At 36.6% G+C, this 23,657-nt stretch overlaps 1 protein-coding gene across 1 annotated transcript in view; it reads left to right on the top strand.

Annotated features, from left to right (window-relative positions):
* Nucleotides 1-23,657, top strand: part of LOC149200924 (ubiquitin-conjugating enzyme E2 27-like) — a 41,421-nt gene that overhangs the window by 4,644 nt on the left and 13,120 nt on the right. The window contains exons 3-4 of the mRNA XM_089402823.1: nt 4,307-4,466; nt 4,589-4,678. Coding sequence (XP_089258949.1) covers nt 4,307-4,466; nt 4,589-4,678 — 250 coding nt within the window. The remainder of the gene's footprint in view (nt 1-4,306; nt 4,467-4,588; nt 4,679-23,657) is intronic.

Below are 23,657 nucleotides of genomic sequence, written 5' to 3'. Positions count from 1 at the left end.
ATAAAATATCTTCCATATGAAGTGTGCCTTATGAAGAAGTGCTAAAGTGGTTGAGCCTCATCAAACCATGTGTTGTTTTGCAAATCTATTAAATAGCTCCTCAAACTATGTGCACAAGGAAAGGGGACCTAAAGAAATGTTTCAAGTTGGTTATTAATAAACAATAAAATACTCCTCCATAACCACCTCCTATAATCATGCTCAACAAACCAATGGAGGTGTGCCCTTGAAAGGTGTGTCATCCTCTCAAAATTAGATAAATGATGCGTAATTGCCTTGGAATTTGTGCCAAAGAGAGGAGCTCTCCACAAAAATCCTTAAACAACCTCCAAATAACCTCTCCAAGTGTGAAAGAATGCCAAATGGAGTAGGGCGCTCATGCAAATACCCTCCATCCAGATAGGTTGATGAATTTAACCAAATAGTTAAATCAACTTCAACATGTGTGCACAAATAATGCTATAATACAAACATAATTTGACCTTCCAATAGTCATGAATTGATTAAATCAACATGAACTTGTGTGCCAATAAAGGGGGGTGCGCTCCAACATTTGTTGTACCATGCAAATATGCTGCTCTCCCTAGCAATAACCCCACCATGATAACAACATAATGATAAAATTTAAGCTCAACCTATGCTTGACCTAGGGCACACCACCGAAGTATTATCACATCATAATTCATCGTCCAACCATAGGAAACAGTTAGATCACCAAAATATATGCAGTTCCCCCACCATTTGACTCAAACTTGGGAAAAAAATGTGTCAACAAGGGCACTAACATCATAAAATACATTCCCCCCAGGTGATGTCTAGAAAATGTTACAATGTGAAGTCATATCAACAAGGAAAATCCCACCACCACAGCATGTATCATTCAACGACATCAACATCATAAGAGAAAGGGACAATAGAAAATGCTAACCCACCCAATCATTAAGTATGCCCCCATCACACATCTATAACATGAGAACCATGTAGAACACCCCCTCCTAGTGACAAACCAACATCATAATATCAACACACCTAGAAACTAGGAAATTCCAACATCATGAAATATCTCCCTCCTAACCAATCAACTAATCCCTCAGGTGGCTAGAACCACATCCATGAACAAGATGTGGCACATCCAACTTCCAAGATAAAAAGTATACCAAAACCACGCCATGATGAGATAACATGCTCCATAACCATCAAATATGCAACAAAGGGGTGACCAACAAGGAAAGCACATGTGAGAAGACCAACAAACCAACAAGCATAATTATCTAACCAAGGAGAGGTGAAAACCCCCCCAACCAAAGACCTCCATCAAATAATCTAATTCCAAGAACAAAACGGCTCCATGAATATGTGTCCCCTCAAGTTGATCTAATGCTTCAAGGTATCAACAACAAAACCCACCAATGTGATGAAAATTACAATGTGGAACCCCACATAATATGAGGTGTAACGTGGTTTCCCCCTTCTAGTTCTTTGGACAATATGCTCATAAGCACAAATTTTCCTTCACAATACCTTGGATCTAAAGGATATTAGCTTTGACTGAGCTTGTGTTGGTGCCAACTCGACTATTTTCATTTGATTTAGGACTCTAGGGAATTGTCTTAGAATCTTTTGGCCTAGCTAAGAGATGACTCTCGCCCTTCCCTTGGAAGATCTTCTTGGATGTTGACCTCACAAGATCTTAATTAATTAAGCCCAAGCATTCCAAAGAACAGGTTATGGCATTTAGGAAAGACGATAAGTGGGTAGTCATTTGGGACTACACTCTCTAAGGTGGTCCCGTCCTTGGCCATTCAAATGATAGGCTCGTTGGGGTGGGAGGTTATCTACTGTTTCTATTGCTTATTGGAACTTTAGTAGCACATTTTGTTATTCTTTGTGTATGCTTTGTGATGTGCTCGAGGCATGTGACATCCTTCTCATTTAGAGTCACATGAGTTTCGAACAAACACCATCCACAATCTAGGGCTATCATTCGTTGTTGATTTGTATATAGTTGCATGCAATAAACTCGACAAGTGGAAACATGAAATAAATGAGATAGAAGTCTGAAATTCTCATAATCCTATAGTATTAGAGAGAATTTGGTAGAAAAATAACTAGATCAATCTACAAAACTAGAAAAATCATGAGGAAACCTACTACGAAGAATTTTATGAATTCTCTTATTGGAGATTGTGAAAATTCCAAACTGGAATTTTATTGTAGCAATCGGAAATTATTCTCCTAATTGTTAATTTAATTTAACAAGCTATTTACTGTTTGCTACAACAAATACTAAATAAACAACACTACAACCTACACAAATAAAACTGCGGAAGAATAAACACTAGAAGAAATGCTAGCACACACACATAAAATAACATAGTTATTTTTGGACAATAGTCCCCAAAAAAACCCAACTTGGGAAAACCGGTGCAACAACTGAGGGTTTTATTATTATGCAACAATGAAATAATCTGAGTACAATTGGACGCTGAAATTGGCAATCCTACAGAGAAATACTGGCAAAAATCTAGTGAGGAAATTTCCTCACTCCATAGGCAAAATTGGGCTTTGACCTCAGCTCCAGGTGAGCCGTCCAAACTGGCTTTGCGCAGTTACTGCGTCACACTAGCGCAATCCCTTCTGCACTCAGTTCAAACCAGCTTCTCCTCAAGCCGTCTGGTCTACTGCTGTCTGGGAAAATGTCTCTCCTGGCCTCTGGAACCTCTGTCCAGCTTCCGGCATTGAAACTTATCTTTCCCCAGACTATAGAGGCTATTGCGCTGCCCCAACGTCAACCTCTTTGTGGTTCTTCTGCCTCTCTACAAATGCACTCACAGGATCTGGAAACCTTCCTCTAGCTTCACTGTCTCTACCCCTCTTTCACTTCTTCGATCTCATTAGCGCTCTCTCCGACAACTCACTGTTGCTACTCAGGAAATGGATCTGCTCATGAAAATCAAACTGCTCAAGTGTCTCTCCATCACCACATCGACCTCATCTTATAATCCTGTGTTGGAGCACCAACGGCCAAGGTTAAAACTTAATCAATGGCTAGGATCATCTTGGAGTCGATCTGTGTGAGTTTCTATATGATTCATGCCTTGACTTAATTAATACTGATTAATTAACCATATTCCCTAAGTTTATACTTAGGAAATATTTAAAAACTGGTTAATAATCTAATTAAGTCATTTCGCGGAATTTCTAGAAATGATTTTTGGGTTTTGGAGATCACATGTATTTTAGCCTCTCCACCAAATTTCAAGGCTAGAACACAAATGATGCTACAAAAACTAACAGAGTCAACATTTCTTTAAGTGGGTTTAGTCTTCCATTTCACTTGACTCTTTTCGTAGCAAGGAGCTAGATTGAGGATCACTTTTCTGTTTTCCTCCCTTGCTATGAACTAAATCATACAACACTTAATCATATGGTTTGGATTGTTTTTGTATACATGGTTCTTGATGATATGGTCTAGAGTGTATTCTTTGCCCTTTGATGTTTTATTTCAATTTTATTTATTTACTAGACAATTTGTTATATGACAATATAACTCTGGGTGTTTTGGTCTAAGCCAGCCCATGTATTTTTCTCTTTTTGCATCATTGTTGTGGGGGCTGCATGCATGTCCTGCTATTTTGTATTAAAGTTTTGTACGAACCATTAATATTAATAAGCAAAGGAAGCTTTAATTCAAAAAATATCATGTTTATATATTGGCAGCATTATTTGTCTCTAATTAGTTCACCTTTTGGAAGAAGCTTAATTGTTGTGTCAACTACTTAGGAGATGAATTCCAAACGATGGCTGAGAAAATTAATCTGATAACCTCTATATCAAACTGCCTTTCGTCTATATGGACATATAATACAAATTCATTGTATGCTCTTGCATTTTTGCTCCCTTGTGAAAACAAAACCGAATAGATTTCTAGATTCTCTACATGAGTGACACTAGTTTGTAATAAATGACAACTCATTGTCCAAGCATTTAATGTTTCTAGCTGCTTATATGAATGGAATGAAGAGAGCATAGTATATTCTGTTTGAACTTTGAAGTGAGTCTATTATTGCTTGTTAGATGTTTGGGAAATGTACAGGTACATGACCACAATCTTTGCCTTTCTTGTGACATGTTTGAGGGACGCTGGGAGTTTGCTTTAGATGTATTTTTTTTCGCATTCCTGAGTTAGCTACTGCAGGATGGCACTGCTATAATTATGCATCATCTCAATTAGAGTTTTATCTTAACTGACATTTGAAAGAGACTATTAACTTGTATTTTGCCGTCAATCATGATATCAATGTAGGCATCCTAATATCAGCAGTCAAAATGGTGCAATATGCTTGGATATTCTGAAAGATCAGTGGAGCCCAGCTCTCACATTGAAGACGGCCTTACTTTCTTTGCAAGCCTTGCTTTCAGCACCAGAACCAGATGATCCTCAGGATGCTGTGGTGGCACAACAGGTGGTGTTAGATTACATTCACGTCATTTTAGTTGTCATTCTACCATTTTACTCTTCATATCGTCTTTTGGTTGTTATGTGGATGCTATTCCTTCGCTGAATGTTTGTTTTTTCCCAATGCAGTACCTTAGAGACTATGCAACATATGTGAGCACTGCGCGTTACTGGACTGAAGCTTTTGCAAAGGGAGCATATCTTGGAATGGAAGAGAAGGTATGATCCTACTATATCTTCCAATCATTCATCCTATCTGAAACTCATCCTTTGTAAGAGGTTCCTGTCATGTTCAAAAGATACTCATTTTGGACATCCAGCTTTTAAGGTACGACTGCTTCGTAACATCAAAACAAAACATGAGTGATTCATGTCTGGATGCTACACCAGCTTTGCGTCATAAATTTTATGTTGGACCAGGCATTTTAGACTGAAAATTTATTTCTCTGTTAGGTATTCAAGCTGAAAACGTATTTTGGTTATTGGGGCTCCTGTTTGGAGCAATGATAATCATGCACACCTAGGGTTAGTTTCCCATAGGCCTATGGCAAAACATGAGTGATTCATGTCTGGATGCTACACCAGCTTTGTATCATAAATTTATGTTGGAGCAGGCATTTTAGGCTGAATTTTGAAAACTTATTTCATTGTCAGGGATTCAAGCTGAAAACTTATTTTGGTTATTGGGGCTCCTGTTTTGAGCAATGATAATCATGCACACCTAGGGTTAGTTCCCCATAGGCCTATGGCTTGTGAGTCTGGTTGGAGAATTAACAACCTCAGTTGATGCCTGAGGTCTGGTCTTCTCAACTGGTTTACTTCCTTGAGTTGCAACAACTAGATGTTGGGGCTGCGAGGCCCTGCATTCTATGGCTACTTGACACAACAAATCGACCAGCATGATTAGCCTGTCTTACTGGAGAAACAGGTTGAGATTGTTTGCATCTCAACTTTCCCCACATAAAGTACACAATCTTTTATCTTTGTCTGGTCTCAGGCACGATAGCAGTCTCTGGCATGAAAACAAGTATTCCAAAGGTTAATAAATTAAATAGGTTGGTGGCATTTTTTCCTCCCTGCCTACATTTCTATTAGTTCGTTCAATGTTAAATTATTCTAAAACCAGCTATCTAAGCAAACAGATCAGATCTAATTACTTGCTGGAATTATTAACTCTTGCCTGCTGCAGAAAACCAGAAAAACAATGACACACAATAGACTCCCTTATAGGGAAAATGGCTCTGAGAATTAATCAAACGAACAACAAACCTGAAAATTTCAGTTTGCACAGAAATTGAGGCAGTGTGCTCTGCGATTCTACATTAGTATGGAATCTGTATGGATGGATATGCGTCATATTTTGCTTGGCTGTGTGACTGCTCTTTTCCTTGCTGCTGACTAGCTGCTTTCTCCTTGCGGAAGACTGGCTGCTTTCCTTCTCCTTGCTGAACTACTGCTGAAATCCTTGCCAATGGCTGAAAATCAGATCTTTGATTTTCTCCTTCTCTCACATGACTTATGAAATGAATGCTGTCTATGTGTCTGTCTTTTGCCCTCTCTTTCTTTTATAACTTCGACATGAGCCAGAAACCTAATCTTCGAGGGTTAAGATCTAACCTTGAGATAAATGGATCTCTTTTAATTAAATCATTAAGTGCCCCACTTTAGTCACTTTATCAATTAAAAGTCACTTTAATAAAAAAAAAGGTTCATTTTATCAATTAATTAATAAAGTGAACTTCTAGAAAAAGCATAGGACACATTTATTGGTGATTTCCAAAGTAGAGACCCTCATGGAAAATACCTGTCTGAACTACAAACATTAACACTCCTTAGCGGGGAAGGTATTTTTCAATAACTCCAAGCTTGTTTCGAAACTAGACAAACTTGCCCTTTACTAATGGCTTAGTGAAAATGTCTGCTAACTGCTCCTCTATAGAAATATATTGGAGCTTGACTGCTTCCTTCAACACCCTGTCCTTGGTGAAGTGGTATTTGATCTTAATGTGCTTTGATCTGTTGTGAAACACTGGATTCTCCGAGAGTTTGATACAACTCTGTTTATCGCAATGAATCACTGTCAACTCAAGTTTCTGACCAATTAATCGTATGAGCAACTTGTGAAGCTAAATGGTTTCACAACTAGCTAGATTGGACGCCATGTACTCTGCCTCAGTTGAACTCGGTGCTACCGAGGTATGCCTCCTGCTGAGCTAACAAATGACTGCTGACGCCAAACTAAAGAAGCACTTGGAGGTGCTCTTCTGATTTGTATTACTGCTTGCCCAATTTGAATCTGAGAACCTGTACAACCTCACAACATCTCCACCATGGTACTGTAATCCATATCCTATTGTGCCTGGCAAATATCTGAGCACATGCTTTGCTGAAATCCACTGAGCCTCCCTCGATTCCTCCAGGAACTTGCTCAGGGTGTTAACAAAAAACCTCATGTCTAGCTGAGCGTTGATCATATACATCGAGCCAATTAATTGCCTGTACTATTTGGAGTTTTCCAACTTTGAAACTGAAGAATCAATTTTCTTTAGGTTGGTCACCATTGGAGTGACCATCAATTTGCTCTCCTCCATCCTGAATCCCTTTAGGATCTCTAGAGTGTCCTCCCCTCTTCGAGGAAGATCTCGCTCAGTTATTGACAAACCTCAATTCCCGGAAAGTAATGCATGCCACCGATATCCTTCATCTCAAATTTTGAGGCTAGATCTGACTTGTAACTTGCAATCAGTCTCTTTGCACTTGGCAGAATGAGATTGTCCACATACAACACCAAAATGAGGGCCTCAGATCCAACCAACAAGAAGTATAGGTTGGGATTTGTCTCACTCTTGGTGAAGCTTATGCCTTGCAGATAGCTATCAATCTTGGCATACAAGGCCCTAGGCACTTGTTTGATTCCATACAGGGATTTCTTAAGGCTGCATACATGTGTCTCTCTGTCATGGAACTCAAACCCATGTGGCTGCTTGATGTAGACTTCTTCCCTAATGATGTCATTGAGGAAGTGGGTCTTCGCATCCATCTGGTGGATGCTCCATCCCATCTTAAAAGCTATTGAAAGAATTGCTTGAATAAAGGAGTATCTGGCTACGGGAGCAAAAGTCTCCTTGTAGTCTACTCCCTCTTTTTGAGAGAACCCACAAGCCACAAATCTGGCCTTGTATTTCTCCACACTGCCATCTGTTGCATGCTTTACTTTGTAAAGCCACTTGGAAGTCACAGCTGACTTCCTCTTTGGTACAAGCACAATCTCTTAGACATCATTCTTCATGATGGAGTTGTGCTCCTCCACCATGGCATCTCTCCACACCTACTGGCTGGCTGCTTCCTCAATGCTGGAAGGCTTTGAGTCTATGATGCTGGTAATCAAAGCCATGTATGTCGGAAACTTCCGCGGAGGTCCACTCTCCTTGAAAGTGGTCCTTGGAGGCTCGACATGCTCTTGAGCATCCCACAAGGTTTGCTCTGCTCACCTGGGCCTCTTGATTGGCGTCAAAGGAGTTGACTGCTCCTCTTGCACTAAAGGTTGGCTATCTCTACTATTGGAATACTTTGCCCTCGGCTCCTCCTTTGGTTCCTCCTCTTGAGCCCCCTTTGCAATTATTGGTAGGCCCTGAAATTTCCTAGATGCCAAGTTCTTGAACTTGACATCTTGACTCAACATTGTCTTTCACTAATTCATTAGGAAGACTCTACAACCATGTTGCTTGGGAGCGGGGAGCGAGAGCGAAAACGGGAGCGGGAGCGACCAGCTCCTGGTTTGGGAGCGAATTTTTAAAAATATATATATTTTTTATATTTTTTAATTTTTGATACATATATGTCAACAAAAACATGTAGAATGATGAATTAGACATAAAAAACATAAAAAACATAGATTGATCATTGAACCATATCACATCAATCATCTAGAAATTATAATCGTCATCAACCATGTCCACAAGTTAGTAAAATACATATTACAACTGCAACATATTGAGTCTCATGAATGATGATTCATCAAATTCAATCTTAAAGTTTCAACTTCAAGCTTTCAAAATTGAAAATTCAATAACATTTATCATCATTGATCACCAAAGTTGTACTTGTAAGCTAAGTTTAACCATTACAAGAAGTAATATCTTAGATATTTCTAAGTCCTAACTTCTAACTGTTAACATGATATGAAATGTTATAAATTTATAAAATGAAACATGAATAATGAAATGAAATGAACCAACTTTAGTCTTTCACGAAGCATCATATTCATAATTCACAATCATTACCAATGAGTTATAATTGCCAAGGCCCAACTTCAAACTTCAAATTTTCATTGTCACAGTGATATATTGTTTACAAAAAATATCATTATGATATGAAAGAGTCAAGAGTCAAGAGTCAAGGACTCAAAACTCAACAGTTATGAAAACTAAGTCTAATAGAAACTAAAAAAGACAAGTAAATTGTAAATCTACATGTGGCCCTTGCCACGAGAGTCTCCAGGAGTATAAGCAGGTCGTGGTGGTCTTCTAGGAGTCTCCCGCACAGACCGACGACCAGAACTAGAACCTCCACGTGAGGGTGTAGATGGAGGTGGCGACAACAAAGGAACAAGACTCGAACCTCGAGCACTGCTACTGGATGGTGGAGGTGGAGGTGGAGGTGGCATGGCTGCTGCAATTGCTTCATCTTCATCCCTTAAGTTCCTCTTCCAGTTCTTCAATATGTACAATGCCATCCTCCAAATTGTCATCCTCTGGGTGATTGTCCCAAATTTTATATGTGGGATCCTCATAAGCCCGATCACAGTAATGACTCAACAACCTCAAGTTGTAGTGCACATAAACCAAGCTTTCTGCTCAGTGTTCATTGAGTCTGTTTCTTTTCACATTATGTATGTAGCTGTAGGTGCTCCAACACCTCTCTGCAGAAGAAGTATTTACAACCTGTGAAAGAACTTTTTTTGCCAATTTTGGCAAAAGTCCCTGGCCGCCATATGTTTCCCACCATGTGAGAGTATCAAATCTATCTCTGTCGTCCACTGCATGGAAGTTACCATACAAACTAGTGCCACTGAAGTATCTGCCTATTTCAAGGCGCACAACTGCACATTCCTCCCTGTCAGGTACCAACTTTTCTAATGCTTCCAAATATCCTCTAGTTACCTCTGGATCTAAATGGGGTTTGGTCCTAACCCCACCCCCTGCTGCAGGTTGGTCCAACCAAGATGTAGAGTAGTATTTTGGCGTAAGGATATACGCCAAGCAATGTAGTGGAAGATTAAGTCTATTCCACCATTCACACACACAATCGTGAATCAGTTTGTACAAGTCGGGATCTCTGTTATGAACAATATCTTTTATTTGCCCCAACATGGTATCCATCTGCTCATACACCTCGCCAATCACTGGTTTGTCTGTATCTGCAAAACGAATCATGTGATACATGGGCTTGGTGAAATCCAATACTTGCCTCACACTTGTCCAAAACTGACCATCAAGAGCGGCCTCCTCCACCATTTTAAAACCTCCCCTGTCAGCTGCATTTGTAGCCCTTTCCTTTAATACCTGTCAATGTGGACTTGATACCATGCTAGCCAATGACTCTCTTACCTTCAAAAGGCGCCTGAAGGTGAGGTAATAGCTACCAAATCTAGTCTTTGCAATCTTCAACAACTCCAATCTCGAGTGATTGCGGAAAAGGCCATGGGTATTGCTATGATTTGTAATAAATTTTATCATTTGTTTGCCTTTCTTGTACAAATCACCAATCCATTGGTATTGTTCATTTTTGCTCTTGACAATATCATGCAACAGAAGGTTCAATGTGTGAACCAAACATCCAGACCAAAATATGTTGGGGTATTTATCCTCAATAATTGCTCTCGCTGCCTTACAATTAGGAGCATTATCAGTGATGACTTGGATGACATTGTATGGCCCGATACGGTCAATTGTTTCAAGTAATGCTTCTGCAATGTTGATGGCGGTCTTGAACTTGTCTGAGTAATCATGTGCAGTTAGAAAGGTGGGACCACTAATGGACACAGCAAGAACACTTATCAATGGCTTGCCTTTTACATTTGTCCATCCATCAGATACAATGGACACCCCATGGTTAGTCCAAGAACTTGTCATTCTATTCAAAGAATGTGATATTTTTGCTTTTTCATGATCAAGGCCAAAGGTTCTTGCCTTGTCATACCCAGGGCTCTTGTATCCTTTAGGGGCATCATTTATGGCAGAAACCATTTCGTGCCAATAAGGTGAGCGAAGAAAATTGAATGGTATCCCACATGCATAGAGAAACCTGTAAACCTTTGAATCCACATCATTCCTACACCCCTCATCAAGGAAATCTGATATGGTTCTACGCCTTAAAGATGATGACCCTGTGCCTCCATATCCACTGCCTTGGGAGGATGTTGAAGGAGTTCTTTGTGATTGTGAGCTTGGTTCAAAGAAACCCCTTGATTTTTTTGATTTGTATTGGGCTTCCTCCTCTTCCCTTATGTATTTGGCTCTATCCGCTGCTGACACCGCTGTACAAGTTTTGATTCCTATTTGTTTGTCTCCATCCCATGGCCTTTTCCCACAGAGGTGTCTTCTAGCACGGGTGTATGAACCTGTGTAATCAGTGTTGCAATGGGGGCAATGAAATTTAGTGGTTCCACCCCCTCTCCCTGTTTCAACCCTGTTTAACATATTTCCACAATGGGGTTTGGTCTTGTTTAGTTTTTTGAGGGTCATGTTCACCCTCCTCCAGCTCCTCTTCACCGGGGTTTCATCAATTCAACTTTCTCCAGCTTCTTCATCCCCCTCTTCAGTTTGGCCCCTCCGTTTCCTACTCTCCAGCACCATAATAACCATAAAAGGGACCAAGAAGAGGAAAATGCCAAGAAATATAGCTAGGTCCATGGTGTTTGATGTTTGTAGGGTTTTGAATCTGCAAATTAATTTAATTTATTGGGATTAATTAATTTAATTTATTAATTTAATTTAAATTCATGGTTTTTAAACTAAATAAACTAAATTACTACCTAACTAAATTAAACTAACTAAATTACTAAGTTACTTTCCTCTGCAGGCTTGCTCCTCGCTCCTCGGCGCTTGCTCCTCGCTTCTCCTTGCTCCTTTGCTCTTGCTCTCCAACAAACTCAGCTCAATGAAGTGATAATGAAGTTTTTTTAAGCCCATTGGGCTTTTAAAACATTTTTTTTTTCTTTTAAAATTTAATTTTTTTTTGACGTCCGCGGAATTTTTTTCCGCCAGATCGCTCCCGGCGCCGCCCGAAATGCTCCCGGAGTGATTTTTAATGCTCGGGAGCGATCGGGAGTGATTGCTCCTCGATCGCTCCCGAAAATGGCAGGGAGCGCAAATTTTTTTCAGGAGTGCGCTCCCGAGCCGCTCCCGCCCGGAGCGCGATTCGGGAGCGGGTTCGAGGGGGGGGTCGCTCCCCCGCAACTATGCTCTACAAGATTTCAAATCTTCATTATATCCCACCAGGATTTCCCTCTCAGTTGAGGGCTGCAACTTTGTCCTCTTTTCCACAGGTATGTGGATGTAGACTGGACAACCAAATGTCCTGAGATGTCCTATCTCAGGCTTCTTGCTTGTGAATGCTTCCTTTGGTGCCCACAGAATCCTATGTGGGCTCCTGTTCTTCAAATACACAACTGTGGTGCATGCCTCGACCCACATAAACATTGGAAAACTCTGATAATGGATCGTGGCCTTCACTGCACTGATGGTAAACTGATTCTTCCTCTCTACAACACCATTTTGCTGTGGGTTGTAGGTCACTATCTTCTCGCTCTGGATCCTTGCCTCCTTGTAGAAATCAATGAACTCATTAGAGGTGTATTTACCCCCATTCTTTGTCCTCAACACCTTGATCTTCCTTCTTGTCATGTTCTCCACCTGAGCTTTGAAAACTTTGAAAGGAATGAAGACCTCACCCTTGGTCTTTGTGAAGTAGATCCAGGTCTTCCTGGAGAAGTCATTAATGTGTCCTTACTGAAGATTTAGACATAGGCCCTGCTAAATCAGAATGGATCATATCCAAAATGCCTTTGGATCGAGTCTCGTTGCTAGGGAAAGATGCCTTGGCATTCTTGCTAAGTACATACCCTTTGCACACCCTTTGTTGGTCCAGACTAAACTCTGAAAGCCCAGTGACCATTCGTCTTAGTAATAGTAGACCACTGTGATGGAGATGCCCATCCTCTTGTGCCAAAGCTTGCACATACTCTCATTAGTGTGCACTAGTGTTGGAGCAGGTTGACCCTGGAGTCTATATAGGTTCCCTTCCTGGACTCTAATCCTCATTATAGTGTTTGGATTGGCTCCCTCTAGGCAGATGAACACTTGCCCCCTCTAGAAGTTAACCTCATAACCTTTGTCTTCCATGACTGAGATGGACAAAAGGTTCTTCTTTAGGCTAGGTACATAGAGTACCTCTTGTACATCAAAGGACCCTCCTGACTCAAGCTGGAACTAAACTATCCCTTGTCCCCTCACTGCATACTTGGCATCATCACCAAGCTCAATATGGATCCCTGAGTCATCCTCTACAAAACTACTGAATAACTCTCTAGCCTCTGTCATGTGGTGAGAGGTGCCACTGTCCAAGTACCAGGCGCTTCTAGCAATAATGCTGGTAGAAAGGCAAGACATAAGTGAAAATTCACTCTCAAACTTGGAACTAAGCTCATTCAACTGTTTCTGCTGTCACTGCAACTGTCTGTGACTTTCCCTTACCCTTCTTCCTCTGTGGACACTTAAAAATAAAGTGGCCATTCTTATGGAAAATATAGCATTTGATCTTTTTGCTCATATCTCACTTTTGCTCAGGCTGCTTCCCCTCTCCCTAACTGCCACTCTTCTGGATGGAAGCTTTCCCTTTGGTCTTCTTCGTCTTGCTGACCAGTGATAAGTTTTCATCTGTTGCTCTTTCTCCTCCCTGCTTGCTGGTCCTGGACTCTTTATGAATCTCCTCTTGAATGCAACCATCCTAAAGTCTTTCCCACTTGGAAAGATGCTCTTGGGCATAAATGCCCATGATGAATGGCTCCCAAACCTTGGTGAACCCATTTAAAGCAACATTCACTTGCTCTGCATCCAATATAGCTTCTCCAATATCTACAAATTGGTCAAGGATCTGTGTGAATTCATAATGTAGCTAGTCATATTGTTGGAGGGGTTGATTCTGCACCCTCTGAGCTTAGTTTTGAGAATCATTTTCTGACTCATAGTATCACTTTGAAAAAGTGATAATAGGGCATCAAGATCTCCTTAGATTTGGTCTTTTCTGCAACATGCAAAATTAGATGAACCTTAATAGCTTCAAGGATCATCCTCTATGCCTTATGTCCTTATCCCGTGTTGCCTGCACTGCAAGGTCTACTATTGCTAGTGTCTACCTGGTCCGTGAGGTTTTCATTGGCACTGTAGGAGGGTTGGACACGAGTTTCCACAAGTCTTGCTCCTTCAAGATCACTGAAATTCCTGCCTTCCAGGGCAAGAAATGCGAAACCCCATCAATTTGATCCTCAACTTTCACACTGGTTATTGACATGCTTGTCCTGAGATCTATCTCTCAAGCTTGCTGAAGAAATCTGTAAAACAATAGATCTTCTTTTCTCTTAGAGCAATTCCTTTGATACCATGTTAAATTATCCTAAAACTCGCTGTCTAAGCAAACATATCAGATCTAGTTACTTTTTGGAATTATTAATTCTTGCATGCAACAAAAAATGAGAAAAGTAATCACACACAATGCACAATTATTTATGCTCTTCTAGATCAGTTCATCATTCAAAATTATCTTCAAAACTTACAAGAGCTCCCTTACAGGGAAGATGGCTCTGAAAAATTAATCAAATGAACATCAAACTTGAAAAATTTCAGTCTGCTCAAAAATTGAGGCAACCTGCTCTGTAATTCGTACTAATGTATGGAATCTGCATTGGACAGATGTATGACCTACTCTGTTGGGCTGTATGGCTGCTCTTTTCTTTGTTACTGACTGGCTGGCTTCTCCTTATTGAACTACTGCTAAAATCCTCGTCAATGGCTGAAATCATATCTCTGATTTTATCCTTCACTCATGTAACTTGTGAAATGAATGCTCTTTGTGGGTCTTTGTTCTTTGCCCTTTTCTTCTTTTATAACTTTGACATGAGCCAAAAACCTAATCATCAATGGTTAAGATCTATCTATCTGTGAGATCAATGGTTCTCTTTTAATTAAATCATTAAGTGACCCACTTTAGTCACTTTATTAATTAAAAATCAGTTTAATAAAAAACATTCACTTAATTAATTAATTAATAAATTGAACTTTTAGAAAAACCATAGGATACATTTAATGACGATTTCCATAAGTAGACACCCTTGTGGAAATACCTGTCCGAGCTACAAACACTCACATTTAGAACCTGAAAGAGATTGACAAATCAAATTCTCCTATCAGGCTTTGGGTTTTAAGATTGGTGTGGCCCATGACAAAAAAGATTGCCAATAGGCTAGGCTAGCCATTATAGAAAAGGCAAAACTGTGGTGGGAAGTTTGGAAATTTGAGTCAACATGTCAGTGAAGCGCTGTTGCTTTATTTGTTGAAAAGTCATAAGCTCACTAGGATAACACACCCAAGGCTATCTTGACAGATCCATTGTCTAAGACTTTACTAGTTGATTGCCATGAGTTAGGGTTTTGGAAATAAAAAGAAAGAGACAATTGGTTAGATTTCAAATGGCATGCACATGTCATCCATGAGATTCCCAATTGCCTTGTGCCTAGGTCCTGGTCACATTCCTCGAGCGTAAAAATATTCAAGAAAAGTGTATTGCTTCAGATTCTTCCAAGCAGTGATACTTGTGTCAATAGAGATTGTGTTATGCTCAATTTCGTTTCCTTGTCATAGTGTTTTGGGACTGTTGAATTTTCTAGCTCAGAAGGTACTTCTAGTCACGTGTCTTAACTAGAAGGACCTTGATTTGCCTTTTTAGGAGCTTGCATGTGACATGCAAAGTGTGCAAGTGAGTTGCGCACATGCAAATGTATTGCATGTGACATGCATGAGATATGCATGTAAAGCAATCTAAATTTATGACTTGTATTTGAGTTAAAGTAGAGAAAGCTAAAGATAGGATAGTTAACTAAAGTAAAGTCATTTATCTTCAGTTAAAATGATGAGCTAATTTTGGTAGTCAATATTAGCTTAGGAAAGTTATAAATTGAACCTAAGTGTTGAGTCTAAGACACACAACAATAACACAAGATTGAGATAGGCTTCTCAATAAGCGTGTGCTAGGTCCAAGAGAGCGCAATGAGACTGGTGATAAGTTTTGTAATTTGTATTTTCTCAGTTGAGCCATTATCTAAGGATAGGAGCCCAAGTAAGTTCCATGATTAATTTATTAATGAAGAACTGTTGTTTGGACAAAAATTTGTTTTTGTGTATGTCATTCAAATCAAGTAATTTTGCTTATGCTAAGTATTTTTTGTTAGGAACTTAGCCATGTATTTGTTCAATTAATAATTGTTGGGAACTGAATATTGGGTGTTGGGTTCGAGAAATTCTATCATGGTATCAGAGCCCCAAATATGAATTGATTTCAGAATTACAGGTGTCGGGTTCGTGTTAGATCGCCAAAGGCAGATTGGTTGGGTTCATACGAAAGAAAATTTCGTTTAAGGTGCCGAGATTTTTGTTTGTTTGTTTGTTTGGCCTAGGAGGAGCCTTTTTATTGGTTGAGATTTTTTACCAACAAAAAAAAAAATTCCCGTAATAAAAAAGGGTGAAAATTTATTGTTGGTCATTGGGGTGTGAGATGACTACTAGGTTATGTACGTTGAGAGGATCAGTTTGATGGGGTAGGGAATTTCAGCGCATGGAAGAAGCAAATATTTTGTGTTATTTGAGGAGCAGAAGTTGTGTGACATCGTGGAGAAGGCTTTCCAAATTCCCACATTTTTCTCTTGGCTCTATTTGGTGCAATTATTATCCTCTTTGCTTGCATTAGAAACTGGTAAAGGTAACTGCGTATGAGCCATTTGTCTTGATTGTAGAGGAGTTCAAAGATCGACTATGTGCATGACAATTGAGTTGATCTTAAGAGAATTCAAGTAAAATTTGTGTAAGTATGGGTGAACAAAGCCCCATGGTTAGCTCAATCAATTGAACCATCCATCCATCCAAATTATGTTGCTAATGGCCAAGCCATAGGTCACAAGTTCAAATTTGGTTGAGTTTCTCAATTATGAGTTTCTATTGCAATTGGTGGTTGAGCCGCCCTTCATTTGGATATTTCAGGGAAGAGAGGGTTCTTTTGAGGTTTTGTTTGACAAATAAGTATGGGTGGAAAAAATCGTTGCTTTAGAGTGTAAAATACTACAAAATTACCAACATAGCGTTGAAATATTTAACTAGGTTCAGTCTTCATAATGACATATGTAATCATGATTTTATGTATTTAATGTAAAGAGAAAAATAAATTTATTATTGTTATTCTTGAGGCATGGGTTTCATGCTCAAGGGAATTTTTTTTAAGTCAAAGCAACCATTGAGTGCTTCTAGGGCTTGTTGTTGAGTCTACAAGTCAATTGAGTCATTGTCATGTATGGAAGACCTTTTTGGGCATGTTACATATTGTAATGAAAATTTATTTGAGTAAAAAATAGGGTCAAAGACCCTCCAAGACCTTGTTTAAGTAACAAGTCAGCCGTCGGCCTAAAGATAACAATTCGTACCCCACAAAAGCCTATATATAAGAAGGAACTCAACTTCATTTGGACACTCTCAAGCAAGTTCAATCTCCTCAAGATAGAAGCTAGAAAAGGATGAAAAAGAAGAGCAAGATTGAAGTTTTAGGCCTCTCTCTCTTTCTCGTGTTAGGGTTTCCATAATTGCTGGGCAAGTTGAAGTGCTAGAAAGTTGATGTGCAAGTCGAAGTGCTGGTAAGTTTCTGGGCAAGTTGAAGTGTTGGAGAGCTGCTAGGTTGAAGTTGCAGAGGAAATTGTGTCGAACTTGCTGCTTGGAGACGAAATTGCTGGAAAGAAAGCTCATCAAGGAGAAATGTTGACTTAGTATTGGATGGGTTTGTGTCAAGGCTCTTACGTCTTGGAATTCGTCATTTGAAGATTCTATAAGAAGAAAAGAATTCTTGTGGGTTTTCCTCTCAAGAGGAGATGTTTTGGTCCTTGCTGATTGCCTCCATCTTGTGTCCTCTTGTCTCATTGTTCTTTGTTGTTTGGTCGCTCTTTGATGAAAGAAGAAGCTAATAAAGTAAAGTAAAAATACATCACAAGCAGATATCAAAGTAAAAGAAATCATCTAATCTAGCTGCCCTAAATGTCTCAAGACATAGGTGTACAATTGCAGTGGTCAAACCTTGGTGTGGATCAAAGTGACAAACAATGCTATGTTGTGAATGCATTAATATTCTTGTCATGCAACCTAGTATTGTAATCTGACTACTAAAGCAGAAATTAGGTGACTCTAATCATTGTCACTCAAACTAGCACACTAACTTCATCGCAAAGTGTTGGCGTAGATGGAAAATTTAATAAATTGGGGTATACGAAATAGAAATGTTGAAGATAAATTTCTTTCTACACTGACTCTTCTTTCACAATTTTTTATGAATTAAATTGTCTGACACATAAATATGTTAAGAAACAAAATTCATTGTCTTCCCTCGCTAAATTATCTACAACTTTTCATGATGTAAAGGGTTTGAAGAAATGGTTACTTGGATTGCTTAATTTGTTGAAGCTTTGTGTGTATAATATTTTTGTTGTACAAGTTACTATGTTAATACAAATTCAGAGTTTATTTTGCTACCCAATTCTTTGCACGAATGTCTATGTTATATGATTGGTTGTCTAAGTTGTTAAGTTTTAGCACGTGCCACAATTCAATACTGTTTATAGTTAATAGTTAACTCAGTACTATAGTTTTGCGTTGTGGCTATACTAATATAGTAATAACACACATGTACTTCTTGATGGGTAGAATTAGCATCATAACATTTTTTTTAGATGTATTTTTAGGAGCTTCTTTTACAATTTATGTTAAAGATGTGTCTTCAAACCAAGAAAGAGGTGGGAAACAATTTGCAAAGCCAAATTTAAGAGCTTGAGGAAGGAGTTGCCAATCTCAATGGACAAAGGGGGAATCTATATGGACAAATGATCCATTGCTCAAATGTTGCCGAATTTGACAACTATGATTCCAAATTTATAGATAGTCGTCTCCTAAAGGATCCCAACAAGGCATTCCAATTTTCAACCTAGCAATACTACCCTTGCATTGCCTAATTGGGGATGATCTTAGAGTGTAAATCGAGTGTTAAAAATTGACAGTTAAAGGATGAATTTCCTTTTTTGTAAATTTAGTCTCTCAAGCCTGGAAAAGGGTAAAATAGTAACAATGTAAACTTTGAAACCGGAACTGATACTGTTACCCGTTTCGTAGAGATAGCAAAAAATGACCCGATTTTCAAAAGTGGTGATGCAGAATACACATGTTTTTTTTAGAACATGGTTTTTGGAACTTTAATTTTTTTTCATGTTCAAGGATGAAATCAAGTTTTAGAATGGTAGTGATTTTCATGCTGATTAGTAACAATGTAAACTTTGAAACGGGAACTGATACTGTTAACCGTTTCGTAGAGATAGCAAAAAATGACCCGATTTTCAAAAGTGGTGATGCAGAATACACGTTTTTTTTAGAACATGGTTTTTGGAACTTTAATTTTTTTCATGTTCAAGGATGAAATCAAGTTTTAGAATGGTAGTGATTTTTATGCTGATTTTAAAAAGTGAGTATTCTGCATCACACCCTTTTTTTAAAAGACCTGTTTTTTGACTTTTAATTTTCTAGTGTGTGAAATGTAAATAATTATTTCGTAACCCTTTTTTAAAAGACCTATTTTTTGACTTTAAATTTTCCAATGTATGAAATGTAAATAATTATTTCGTGGCTTTTATTGATTTGCATATTTAAAGAAGAAGGTCGATATTTTACATTTTCGATAGTCTACATATTTATACATCATTAATTAAATTTTCAATCCACATGAAATAATTGTCTCTAAAAAACAAATATAAAAATATATATAAAAAGACAAAAACAAAAAATAAAAAATGTTAAAAAAAATTTATATCATAAACCATAAAAGAATTTGGAAAAAAAGAAAACAATTATAAAAAAAAATATATATATAAAATTAAGTAAGTAAGAAAACAATTATAAAAAAAAAATATATAAAATTAAGTAAGTATATATATAAAATTAAGTAAGTAAATATTGAGAAATAATATATATATATATATATATTAACAAAAACTAGGAAAAAAAATAGAAACAAACTAGTTTAAAGAAAAAAATAGAAAAATAACAAAAAAAAAAAAGTTTAAAAAACTAGTGAAATTAATATTTAAAAAAAAACAAAAAATTAAAAAAAAATAAAATCTCACAAACTATAAAGAATTTGGAAAAAAGAAACAAAATTAATATATATATATATAAGTAGAAATAGAGAAATAAAGAATTTGGAAAAAAGAAACAAAATTAATATATATATATATACAAGTAGAAATAGAGAAATTAAAAAAAACATTGGAAAAAGAAACAAAATTAATAACAAAATTAATATATAAGTAGAAATAGAGAAATTAAAAAAAAACATTAGAAAAAATTAGGAAAAAAATAAAAATAAAAACAAAAACAAAAACAAACTAGTTTTAAAAAAAATAGAAAATTAACGGAAAAAATAAAAAAACTAGTAAAATTAATATTAAAAAAACAAAAAACCATAAAGAATTTCGAAAAAAGAAACAAAATTAATATAAATATATATATAAAAGTAGAAATAGAGAAATTAAAAAAAACATTGGAAAAAAGAAACAAAATTAATATATATATATATATAAAAGTAGAAATAGAGAAATTAAAAAAAATATTGGAAAAAAGAAACAATTAATATATATATATATATATATATATATATATATATATATATATATAAAAGTAGAAATAGAGAAATTAAAAAAAAACATTTGAAAAAACTAGGAAAAAAAATAAAAATAAAAATAAAAACAAAAACAAAAACAAACTAGTTTTAAAAAAAGATAGAAAATTAACGAAAAATAAAATTAATATTAAAAAAACAAAAATAAAATTAAATTATAATTTTTTTTTTTTATTAAAAAAACAAAAATACAATTATCTTTTATTAAATATATCTATTTTATTTAAAACTAAATAAATATTTTTTTTTTAAACAATCTTGTCTTTTATTAAAAAAAAATAAATTTAAACAATTTTTATTATTATTATTATTTAATTTAAAAATTCAAATTATTAAAACTACATTTTATATTTTCTTTTAAAAATTCAAATTATTAAAACTACATTTTATATTTTCAAAAAAAATAAAAAGAATTTATTAAGGAATTTAGACTTCTGTGATCCATAACATTGTCTAAAAAATCTTCGGCAAAATCACATAATCAATCATTTGTCGACGCGTTTCGAACCAACCAGTGTGGTTCATCGTCAGGACAAGTTGACAAACTGATCTGGTTTAGCTTGATTAAATAGAGTGTGCAGAGATTCCAACGGCTATATTGCAACGGCTAATTTTGACCTGAGGATCAAAGTCAAACCCTAGATTTTACTAATAATAGAAGCTAATAATTTATTATTATTAGTTAATAATAAATATTTAATGAAAAACCTAAATTTGATTATTATCTTTAAATTATTTAAATAAATAGTATTAAATTATTATTATTCTTAGAATTTAGTTATAATAGGTAACTGTATAATTATTTAATAATAATTGTTTAAATCACAAGGTCCAATGGTAAATTATGGTAAACTGAATAATGATAAATTATTATTATTATTATTCCAAAAATTATCTAAATAGAATAAATAGTATTAAAATATAGTTACAATAGGTCACTGTGAATTATTAAAATTAAGGGTCCAAGATCCTCTCCAAAATAAATCATTTTTATTAATTATTTTAATGTGATGGCCCATTCGAAATTAAAATAATAAGTTCATACAATAATTTAAGTTTACTAAATAATCTATATTTACCTAATAATATATATTTCTGATATTAAATACGTATTCTAGTTAAATCATTATTATGTAAATCCATAATCTAAATTAGTAATTTATATCTATATTTATTACTAAATTTTTTATTAAAATTAACCCTGTTATTACTTATCAATAAATAGGGAACCAGTCCAAGAAAATAATCTAATCAAATTTAAATATACCCCCTGGGATAAGGTTAATACCTTAATTAGCTCGAAACAACATATTACTAACTCCTGCACTCCATGAAAAACCCACCAAAAACAGAACTGGAGGAGGGGAAAGACAGAAACACTAAGACCTAACAAAAGGGGAAAGAGGAGGCTAGGAAGACAAGGCTGGGACCCAACAACTGCTAATCTTCCAGCCATCATCCCTATTAAGATTGATCGGCCTTTTTTCAATCTCCAGGGCCTCTCTAAATTTACGATGGTGAAACTGCGCAACTTTGGCAATGACTAGAGCATCTTCTATACAGACATGATGCATAGTCTTCCCCGCATGTTCAGCCAGGGCAGAGGACTTAGTCCTACCATGTCTTAAGTCAGCCGAATGCTCACTAATCCGTTGATTGATAGAGCGACCAGTCTCACCAATATAAGGGGTTCCACAGGAACAGGGAATGACATAGACGCCCTTCATGTCCTTAGGGTCAATAGGGTCTTTCACAGACCTGAGGGAGCCACGGATCGTGCGGAGCGGTCTAAAAGTCGCGGGCACATCGTACTTCCTCAGAACCCTCGCAATCCTATCTGTGGTCCCTTGGATGTAAGGCAGGTTCACACCCATGATATGGTCTTTCGGGACTCTTCGGATTGAAGGCTCCTTCTTGGCCCTGAGGAAGGCTTTTTGACCTAGGTACCTATTGTAACCATTCTTCTCAAAGACATCTAGGAGATGAGCCTTCTCTGCTTCCAGGCTCTCCTCATCCGAAATTCTGACAGCACGTGTAGCAAGCGTGCTAAGAACCCCTATCTTCTGAGCGGGGAAATGATGCGAAGACGCATGCAAGTATTGTTCAGTATGCGTCTTCTTTCTAAACACCTGATGAGAAAAGGAACCATCCACCTTCTTAATGATGAGAACATCCAAGAACGGAAGACAACCATTATCTTCTTTTTCCATCGTGAATTTAATGGCGGCGGACTGGTTATTGAGGTGACTGAAGAAACGATCTAGCTCGTCAGGACCATGAGACCAGACAACACCAGTGTCATCAACGAATCTTTTCCAAAGCTTCGGTAAGAGACGAGAGGAGGCCAAAGCCTTAGATTCAAAATCCTCCATGAAGAGATTAGCGACGACAGGGGACAAGGGGGAGCCCATGGCAACTCCGCAAGTCTGCTCATAGAACTCTCCCTCAAAGCTGAAAAAGGTGGAGGTCAGGCAAAGTTCAACTAACTTAGCCGTATCAGGGTCAGTTAGCTTATTAATTACCACCATGGACTGGTTCCCTATTTATTGATAAGTAATAACAGGGTTAATTTTAATAAAAAATTTAGTAATAAATATAGATATAAATTACTAATTTAGATTATGGATTTACATAATAATGATTTAACTAGAATACGTATTTAATATCAGAAATATATATTATTAGGTAAATATAGATTATTTAGTAAACTTAAATTATTGTATGAACTTATTATTTTAATTTCGAATGGGCCATCACATTAAAATAATTAATAAAAATGATTTATTTTGGAGAGGATCTTGGACCCTTAATTTTAATAATTCACAGTGACCTATTGTAACTATATTTTAATACTATTTATTCTATTTAGATAATTTTTGGAATAATAATAATAATAATTTATCATTATTCAGTTTACCATAATTTACCATTGGACCTTGTGATTTAAACAATTATTATTAAATAATTATACAGTTACCTATTATAACTAAATTCTAAGAATAATAATAATTTAATACTATTTATTTAAATAATTTAAAGATAATAATCAAATTTAGGTTTTTCATTAAATATTTATTATTAACTAATAATAATAAATTATTAGCTTCTATTATTAGTAAAATCTAGGGTTTGACTTTGATCCTCAGGTCAAAATTAGCCGTTGCAA

This window comes from Pinus tabuliformis, chromosome 2_1, assembly GCF_031772625.1.
Source record: "Pinus tabuliformis cultivar Carrire ecotype Pingquan chromosome 2_1, CPIR1, whole genome shotgun sequence".
In the NCBI taxonomy this organism is placed as follows: Eukaryota; Viridiplantae; Streptophyta; class Pinopsida; order Pinales; family Pinaceae; genus Pinus; species Pinus tabuliformis.
The sequence above is the reverse complement of the archived record's forward strand: the minus strand, read 5'-3'. Positions and strand labels throughout refer to the sequence as shown.